General features: G+C 41.3%; 1 protein-coding gene across 1 annotated transcript; it reads right to left on the bottom strand.

Moving 5' to 3' along the window:
• Positions 1-698: 698 nt before the first annotated feature.
• Positions 699-1652, bottom strand: LOC149141825 (uncharacterized). The gene is made up of 2 exons (XM_089451342.1): positions 1317-1652; positions 699-1004 (listed from the first exon to the last, which is right to left on the bottom strand). Exons 1-2 carry the CDS (start codon positions 1650-1652, stop codon positions 699-701), a joined length of 642 nt encoding a protein of 213 aa, XP_089307468.1.
• Positions 1653-9978: the final 8326 nt, after the last annotated feature.

Below are 9978 nucleotides of genomic sequence, written 5' to 3'. Positions count from 1 at the left end.
AGAGGACAGACAACAAATTTCAACAACAACTCTAAGGGCGCAAAGTGTTCTCTGTTGGATCGACACGCGTAATTTATAGGGGGTTTTGAATTCAAATCCGACCGTTCCCCCTAAATTTTGACAATAACTATTGTTTTGGCGACATATCTTCAAAGATTTTGGCCTTAAATGCCGCCAGCCTGCTCCTCTTAACGTCTTCTGGTTGTCAAGTCATGAACAATGACTCCAACGATCACTTTTCTATTGTGCTATGTGGCGCCTCCCTCTATGGCGCAGATTCCTGCGCGTAGCTCTCCGGATAGCATCTTCCTCCTTGTCTGCGCAGCCCACCTACTGCGTAGTCCTCCAACCCCAACAATGTAGTTTATAGTCTCACACTCCCTTGCAATTGCCTGGAGCACTAAGACTGTCTTGTCGCCATATAGTCATTGCATAGGATCCCTTATATACATCTTCAATCAACTTCGATTCACTCTTCCCAAAAAAGGTTCCCCATTCAGCTTTGTGAGCTGAATTGTGCCTCCATCTATAATTTCTTCGATAAAATATGGCCCTAGCGAATGCATCTTGAATTTTCGCGGAAATTTAGTGAACTTACTACCATATAACAAGACAAAATCCTTTACCTTGAATGTGCAAATCTTGATGTGGTAATCGTGCTATTCTTTTTGACGTTCCTTCTGTACTTGTTGATGAAATCATGCCAAAAAACTATCCTCTTCGAGCTCTATCAGCTGCGTGAGCCGTTCCTCCACAACCTCACGATCTGCCATACCTCTGAGAGCTGTTATGCGCATACTAGGCACAATATACTCCATCGACATTACAACTTCTACACCATATATCAACCTGAACGACATTTTCCCTGTCAGCTTCTTACAAGTAGTCCTATAGGCCCATAGCATTGCAGGTATGTGCACATCCCATTCATTCTGCTGCGTGTTGCAGATCTTTGTCAGCGCGTTCTCCAAGTTCTTGTTAAAGGCTTCAACTATTCCATTGGCCTGTGGATGGTACGTTGTACTCTTCTAAAGGTAGACCTGGAACTCTTCAGTCAACGCACTGATTGTTTCATTTAGAAAGTGTGTACCTTTGTCACTCATCAACACTTTTGGGCAGCCGAATCTGGATAAGACGTACTCAAACAAAAACTTCGCTATCGTTGCCCCTATACAATCCTTAACCGACTGTGATTCTGCCCATCTGGTTAAATAATCCGTCGCAGTGATAATATATCGCGCACCTGTTTTCTTCCTCGGGGGCTGAATTGGCCCAACAAAATCAATTGCCCATTTCTCAAATGGTTGCAAGGAGACTTGAGGATTTAGTGTCAACTCGTCCCTTCGCGATGGTCTGCCAGTTCTTTGACATGCATTGCATGCCCTACAATACGCCTTGGAATCTTTATGCAACGTTGGCCACCAGAGCCCTTCACGCAAAATCTTCTGCACAATTTCATTTCCTGCATAATGACCTCCCGCAGCCCCTCGATGAGCTTCAACGAGAATGTTATCTCTCTCAAAATCTGGCACATATCTACGCAATATTTCACTAGCACCCATCTTATACAAAAGTCCTGCAATAATTGAAAAATATGTCACGCGCACTACGAGTTCCTTCTTTCGCTGACTTGTATACCCTTCCGGTGCCATCCCCGTATTCAAGAAGTGAATAATATCTGCAAAATTATTATCCACTACGCGCACCGTAAAGAGCTGCGCATCTGACAACCCTTCCTCCAAATTATTAGGCTCCTCTCCTATTTCGATCCGCGACAGATGGTCAGGCCCTGCATTTAACCTCCCTGGCTTCACAATTACTTCAAAGTCATACTCCTGGAATAGTAGCAACCATATGCATATCTTCCCCCCCAACACAGGCTTATTGACCAGGTATTTCAAGGCAGAATGATCTGTGTACATTTTGAAATGTCCTCCTAACAGATAATGCTTGAACTTTTGCAGCACGTACACCATGGCCAATCTTTTGAGCTTAATCGTTGAATAATTTTTCTCCACCTTTGATAATTTCCTACTCACGAAGGCTATAGGATGGTCCATTTATCCTTCATTGACCTGTGTTAACACTGCACCCAACACAATGCAAGAGGCATCCACATGTACGTAAAATTTCCTTTTTCCAATCAGGGAATACCAAGGTCGGCATGGTGACCATTTTTTCTTTTAATACATCTAAGTTGCACTGACATTCTTCGTCCCAACATAATGTTGCATCCTTCTTCAGCAGTTTCTCCATGGGCGTAGTAATTTGCGCATATCCTTTGATAAATTTTCTATAATATCCCGTATGTCCTAGCGTCGTGCGCAGCTGCTTTACGTTCTTCGGGGCCTCCAAATTCACTATCACCGCAATCTTCACAGGGTCCACCATCAACCCTTGCTTGCACACCACGTGACCCAACAAAATTCCAAAGGGAATACAGAATAGGCATTTCTTAAATTCAACGCGATATGATATCTGCGACACGTATCCAACATCAGGCACAAACTTGCTACATGGCGCTTTACTAATCTGAACATCGTCCAGTCATCAAAGTAGACTTCAAGGAACTTATGAATGAATTCCTTAAACTGTGGGATGACTACACGAGAAAATATCGCAGGAGCATTCTTGAGCCCAAACGGCATCCCAGTGTATTGAAAACAACCCCATTCCGTCGCGAAGGTCGTTTTTCTCCTATCCTCTGGCGTGATCTTGATCTGATGATACCCAAAAAACCCGTCAGTAAATGAGTAGGCCTCCTACCATCCAACATTGTCCAACACTTCATCTGTAAATGGTATCGGGAACACAGGGGGCATCACTCAATGAACCTCTAAACTATCACGTGCGTTTGTGGCATATTAAACAATACCCTTAATTTGACTACATATTGGAAATACCCCTAAAAATCACATTATTTAACCCCTTACCAATACGAACCCAATACACCTTCCCAATTTAAAAAACCCCTACTCCCACTCAATATTGTAGGTATCCATTATTTCATTAACATTTTTTATACCCCTTTATATTTTTTCATTAAATTTGAGCTCCATTTTTTTATACGTGCTAATAAAAAAACTCTTTACCCCCTATATATCCCCCAATATATTATGTCATTTTTTCCTCAATATATATCCCCCAATATGAACCCATGTAGTATGGTATTGCCCCCCAGTGAAGCCCCCGTGGTCAGGAATCAGTCGTGAACACACACATCATTCAACTTCCTCAGATCTACGTGTTGGAAGTACTGAGAGGGGGGTGAATCAGTATTTCTTTTCAATTGTTACTTTTACCAGTTAGATCATTTATATTTAGAACACAAATTGAACAATAAGAATAAATGATTTTATTAATTTCTTTTTCGCAATAAATCAAGTTCATTGTATATAGGACTCCAACCCTAGATGAAGACACTGATCTTCAATCTCCCAGGCTCCAACATGTTGCCAAACACCAACTTGGACTTTTGTGAGGCTCCAACCTCTAGGGCACCGACCTTGCCTTTAGAGGCTCCAACCCCTAGGGCACCAACGCTTATCTGGTATAGACACCGATCCTCTAGCGTCCAATCCTATCTTATCCAAGGCACCAACCTTGAGTTTAGGAGTACCAACTCCAAGGACACCAATCTTATATTTGCCAAGCACCAACTTCGAATTTCCAAGACACCAACCCCAAGGGCTCCAACCCTATAGCTTCAATTTGTCAAGGTATGTTAGGTTGTACATCATGGCTCCCAAGGTCTTGTTCACCGAACCCTGTCAATCTTCAACTTCACTGTAGTCTTCACACAACATCATCAATGACAACCTTGTCAATTAGAAGGTATCGCCACTGCACTTCATTGTACCCAATCAAAGTCTCCAAATCACCTCATGATTATATCATGATCTCTAATAATGTCTTCTTCAAGATATCTTTAATAAGCAATCCAAGCTCTGCACCAGCTCTAAGCCTCTTCAAGGGATTCTTCAATTGACCTCAATACTGCAAGACTTCTCTTCTACTGTAACTCTACTCCAAAGGTGTCACAAGATATCTCAAAAGTCTTTCTTCAATGGATCATAAAACACTATCCTCAAGACTCAAAACACTGTCACTAGGCTACTCCAAAGGATGCCTAATAGAGTGCCTGCTCCAAAGGTCTCCTTCACAAGTTCAGATCTGCATCATTAACAATTCTCCACAAGCAAAGCTACTCACAGTTTGAGGCACTAATAGGCTTCCATTACTGCTATTGTCTAGGAGGAGATTCAATAATGTCACCATCCAAGATCTCTTCACAACTCTTGGTAGTGAAACTTCACCACATAGATATATGAGCCCTAGTCACAATCAATAATGTTTTACTTAAACCAAGAAACTGTACCCATTGTTGAGCATAGTCACATCACTGAGCCACTGAAGTTGTACCTTAGTTCGAGATTTTTCACATCATAATCCAAGGTCATGTTGCAACCCAATCAAATTTCTAAGCCACAGTCAATAATCAGATACCCAATCACAGTAGGTAATTTATGTGCTTTCTGTCTGGAAATATCTGAGGTATGCTGCCTGTAGGTGACTAAGGTATGCTGCCTGTAGGTGAGTCTTATAGCTGCCTCAAAAGAAGAAGGAATGCACCAGGTCCGAGCCACACAAAGACTGCTCCAATTTCGAGCCACAACAGGTTACTCAGGTCCGAGTTGTCTGAAATCCGAGCTAAATTATCACCGAGAAACCTTTATAGAAAATCCCCATCTCTTCCTTCTTTTGTTCACGAGTTGTGAATAATTCATATACTTTTATGTGTTCTTCACCGAGCGGATAGTTAAAACAATGAGATTAAGCTTGTATTTATACATGTTTTGACTTAAAATGAAGAGACATGTGTATTGGGTGAAGAAGTCGACTTAAATCTCCTTTTTGTGCAACCAACCTTATATTAATCAATTTGTAGCAGACAACTTTAATTCGTATATGGCAGATAGCTTTAATTCATATATGGCATATAACTTTATTGTATATGGCAGACAACCTTAACTTCTTTTCAAAGGGATTGCCATGATAGTAATATAATTAATTATAGCACTAAGGTTATACGAATGTTTAGCACATCATGTGTATTTCATTAGAGCATCAAATTTTATATGGTTTGCCATGTGATGTATGCATTAAATCTGTTTGCCATGTGAAAGATGGACCATATAAAACACCATGCAAAAAGGCTTTGTCTGCCATGTGAGTGTTGTATCCCATCTGCCATCCATGTCTACCATGTGAGTGATGTCTAACACCATGTTGTTGCATTATACATTATGTCTACCATGTATGATCATAGGGAACCATGTTTGTCTTCCATTAAACAAAGTCATTTGTTAACAAGGAATTTTTTATATTGTTTCAAAACATATTCGTTGCCAAGGATTATGTTTGTTTTAATAATATTTGATATTTTGTATTATGTTTTACATGGAGAGGCTACATGATATGAATGAATAATATGACATGATAAGAGGTAGGTGGGGGTTTGAAGTAGTTTTGAGGTGATTAAGTTTTTATAATATGGTATGGTTACGATAGGGCTTAGGGTAGGACTATGGGATTAATTTATTTAGAAATTCATTTATTTATGCTAGGGTGTGAGTATATATATATATATATAGATATATATATATATATATATATATATATATATATATATATATATATATATATATATAGGGTTTTAATGGTATTTTTAGCAAGGCTAAGGCATCATGAAACTAGAGCTTGTTATCTAGGATTTCTTCATTTTTATTAATTTTCCTAGGGTTGATTTCAACAAAATATTGCATATGATTAGGATTAGTGTTTGCTTCAACTAGGGTCAGAGCATTATGTAGAGCTAGAATTTCCCTAGGGTTAGGGCAACATCACCCATCACAAGAATATTTACCATCCCAATAATGTCATATTGACATCAATGACAACCTTGATTAACACTACACAAATCCTTATCTCACTCTTTTGTTTCTTCTCCTGAACCACCATCGACTCACCCAATCAGAGTCTTCATCTGGTTCTATAATGCCTGCCTCTAGCATCTTATCTAACTCCTAGCGAACCTTTTCCTTGTATTTAGGATTAAGGCGATATGGCCTCTGTTTAATAGGCTTCACGTCCGCTTCAGATTAATATTCATAATGCCCAGATCGCCAATTATGCCCTTCAAACCCAAAAACTTCGTAGGGAAGAGATCCTGATATTCACAGAGTAACTCAGAAACTTTATCCACAGTAGCATCATCCCAGTAACTCTAATCTTTGCAAACTTCGATTATGCTTCAGTACCAATGTTTACTTGCTTTGTCTTCAATGGCACGGTGATGTTTGGGTTGTCTATTTGCGGGTCGTCAACTTCGCGATGTCCTTTTGCCTATGGAATGTTAGTATTTCTTGGATCTTCATCCTCCTCTTCAGGGTCACATTATAGCATTCCAACGCATGGCGCAGCTGAGTACTCCAGTGTCGTTGGACCCACTGTTATAGACATTTTTGTGCCTTACAGCATGGAGCATGAAATGTCAATAATCTGAGGGATCCAAAGTCCCTAAACATGTTGTTCCTACCCCTAGAGGAACAAGGTCAGCAAACCACAGCACTTCAGATCAGTTCTCCACTGAAAAACACTCAAAAACAGGTCAATTTTGGATCAAAGCAGCTGCTCCACTAAGCATCTGCGCTGAATGTCAAAAGCTCTATGGTGTACCTGCGCTGCATAGCAAGTGCAACAAAGGCTACCTGCGCTGGGCGTACTTTGACATGTGGAGGAATCTTTTCTCAATGTGCCAGTGCCCAGGAAGCTTCCAAAATGACACTTGGATCAGAAGATTCGCCTAATGATGAGTAAAGACGTTCTAAAACTCCAAGTGGAAGGTAGAAACTCCGAGTGGACTCAAGGACTGAAGAACAACTGGAGTTGAAGAGGACAACAAGTCACACATCAAGCTGACTTATCTTCACTCCAAAACTCTATATAAGGATCTCATCCCATGGGATCTGGAGGCCGGAATTTTGTGCAAAGAATTGCTGTTGGTTTACAGTTGTGAGTATTGGGTGATTGCTTGAGGGAGGTGAAGAGGATATTTCTTTCCGTCGGGAAGGTGATGCTGGATTGGACCTCTCACGGTTGTATCACCGCCTGAACCTTACTTCCTTATATTAATAAAGCATTTGAGGTTCTTCTATTCGCACGTGTTTCAATGGTGTATTGTCTTACTTGCGTATTTGATTTATGCTAATCCTTGAATCAATTATGAATGCATGCTTCTTGTAGTTTCCTTTTCTTGTCTTGTTCGCAGGATCTCGTGTAGCTGGGCCCGTGAGAAGACTTGGAGCTGGGAGCGAGCGACAAATAGAGGAGATTGGATTGACCATTTGCGCAAGACATCGGTAAGTGGATCTCTTCCTTTCATCTCTTGCATGTCATAAAGAAGTAACTTTAGATAGCTTTGCTTCAGCTGTTGCTAAGGAACTATCACCCTTAGAGTGGGATAGGGTCATTCCGTGTTGGATACTTTTCCCCACAACAGACTGGCGACTCCGCTGGGGATCGTGTCTTGTTGGTAGCTTGTGTTTCTTGCTATTCATTTCCTAAACAAAGGGAGTACCGAATCGAACTGCATTCGGATCCTTCAAATGCAAAGTAGAGGGCAGCTACTCTAGCTCAGTGCTGGGCATGTTTATGATTTGAAGAGCTGATCCACAAGGACTCTTTTTAGCTCTTTGTGATAGTGTTCATCTTCCTTAATCATCCTCTAGTGTATACTTGGCTGATAGCCTCTGATTTGGCCAAAAACCATTGATTTTTGAGCAAACTGTGACCCGGAATCTGAGAGAGACGAGAGTTGTCTCTTCAGTGCAGCTGCAGCAAAGGCTACCTGCGTTGCAACGCAGGTCCCGAACGGGCTACTTGCGTTGCATGTCAGATTGACAGTGCAGTACCTGCGCTGATCCAGTTTTGCCTTGTGCAACTGGGGTTCCCTACTGTCTGTTGCCCAGTTTCAATATTGTTTTTGCAGCCTGTTGTCAACCTGTATACCCAGCTGAAACTACCTTTCTTTGCCTTCATTCCGCCTCAGTTGTATGAAGAAACCGTGATTGTTCTTATTGTATTTCTTACTTTCATTCACAGTTTCCCGTAGCGAAAGTGAACTAGTCTTGCTGTGACCTCTTGGATCTAGGCCTGTAAGAAAGTGTCGTTGTGATTCTAAGAGCTAGTTTATTACTGTTCATAGCTGCTTGAACATTTGCTTTCGTTATATGGTTCAAATTTCAGTATTTCTTGTGTTGAAACGAGTGAATCTTAAGGTGTTCTTTTGATTATTGGTCAAAAACTTGTTTTCTTTGACTTGAAATTGAATTCGAAATTATACAATAGCTTTCTTTTTGTAATACATCAACATTAAGGAAGAAGAAAAGAAATACTTGCATTGTGCATGTGCATTTTGACAGTTTGCATGTCGATTTAGGAAAAGTGCATCAGTGTGTGCTCTATGATCTGTTTGAAAAGATGATGTCTTTCTTTTCCCTCAGTAGTTAAGATTTTCATAAGTTGAAAGAATTGAAAAAGCTTGCTTATCATTCTTAGACTGCATTTAGGAGTTGTATCATACATCACGTGGTGATCCATAAAGGAAAACTGCTAAGCAAGATCAACCTAAAAAGAACTGAATTTATCTAACAACGCTTTGAAACATAACGAAACACAGTAGAGGTCTAGGTAGAGACGTGTTCCGGCGTCGTTAAACATAGTGACCGTCGATCTCTACGAAGGTGGGTGATTCCTCCTGAGGGACGATAGCACTAATACGGACTTGTGCCCCTGCGTACCGTCGCGTATATTGGGGGACCCCTATAGGAACAAAGCCTTTATCCATAGGAAGCTGTGTCGGCCGCCCTACTGATCGCGATGCAGTGAACACAGCATTCACGAAGATCGACCACTCGTACCGTAAAACGTATTCTGTGGTTTCGCGAAAGGTTTGGCACACCCTCTGCCTAGAACTCCAGAGTAGTTTCTTTTGGACTTTTTCAAACTCTATAACTGAAAAAGTCCATCCGAGCATTTGTCACTTCGGGCTCGTTAATACATCGAAGGAGACTAGAGTCATCTTTAGCTTTTTCTCGACTCTTAAAACATGAAAAAGCAAGTTGTGTCTTAAAAAGCGTCTAAAATTAATTCAATTCGAAAACACATTTTTACCCTGTGCATTGTTGGTTGATCAAGTAATCTGCAACCGTGGAAGAAAGTCAATCGATGAACCGTCGTTCGCGGAGGCGTACGAGTCAACCGTCTTTGTCTCCGGAATCGAAAACAACCCGGGCAAAGCGATCTCGTTCAACTGGTTCCAAATCTCCTGTCAAAGTTAGAACAAGTGTTCCGACGACATCTGAGGTTCCGGTTACTCCAAACATTTCTGGAAACCCTGCCCCTATTGAAGAAGTTCAACAGCCCCAGAAGGACAGTAACACTGATCCTAGTCTGAGAGCAAATACTTGTGTTACTGAATCAGTTCCATCAGTGATCGGTTCAGAGAGTCTTGCTCCTTAAACAACTGTCGTTGTTGAAACAACCCCTTCTTCGGCACCAGAAATATTCTACGGACCTGACGGTCTTCCTCTTCCACCCGGTCTGATCGCAATAGAAGAAATTGTAGAAGATCCGCAAGCAACTACTCCAACACATTTTGGAGCAGGGATCACTCTACTTCCTACTGCATCAGAAGCTAGCCTATCACCCAGAGAAGTTCCTGAAGAATCACTAGGCAATCTACTGGATAGACTCAAAATGTCTGAACAACCGTCAACATCTAGGACTGTGCCAAATGACACAGCGACAGCAGAACTCCCTGCAGTCATTCCGACAATGTTCGCCGGCATACCATCTGTCCCTAACTCTCAACAGCTGGAGGGGGTCCCTTCGGGGGCCATGACGACAGTATGGTCT

This window comes from Pinus tabuliformis, chromosome X, assembly GCF_031772625.1.
Source record: "Pinus tabuliformis cultivar Carrire ecotype Pingquan chromosome X, CPIR1, whole genome shotgun sequence".
Classification (NCBI taxonomy): domain Eukaryota; kingdom Viridiplantae; phylum Streptophyta; class Pinopsida; order Pinales; family Pinaceae; genus Pinus; species Pinus tabuliformis.
The sequence above is the reverse complement of the archived record's forward strand: the minus strand, read 5'-3'. Positions and strand labels throughout refer to the sequence as shown.

Bases quoted from the DNA above. Each gene is read 5' to 3' on its own strand.
- LOC149141825 (XM_089451342.1), bottom strand. From the start codon at position 1,652: ATGGCACCGGAAGGGTATACAAGTCAGCGAAAGAAGGAACTCGTAGTG. The intron at 1,005-1,316 runs GTCTCCTTGCAA...TACCATCCACAG, and splicing joins AGTTGACACTAAATCCTCAA to GCCAATGGAATAGTTGAAGC.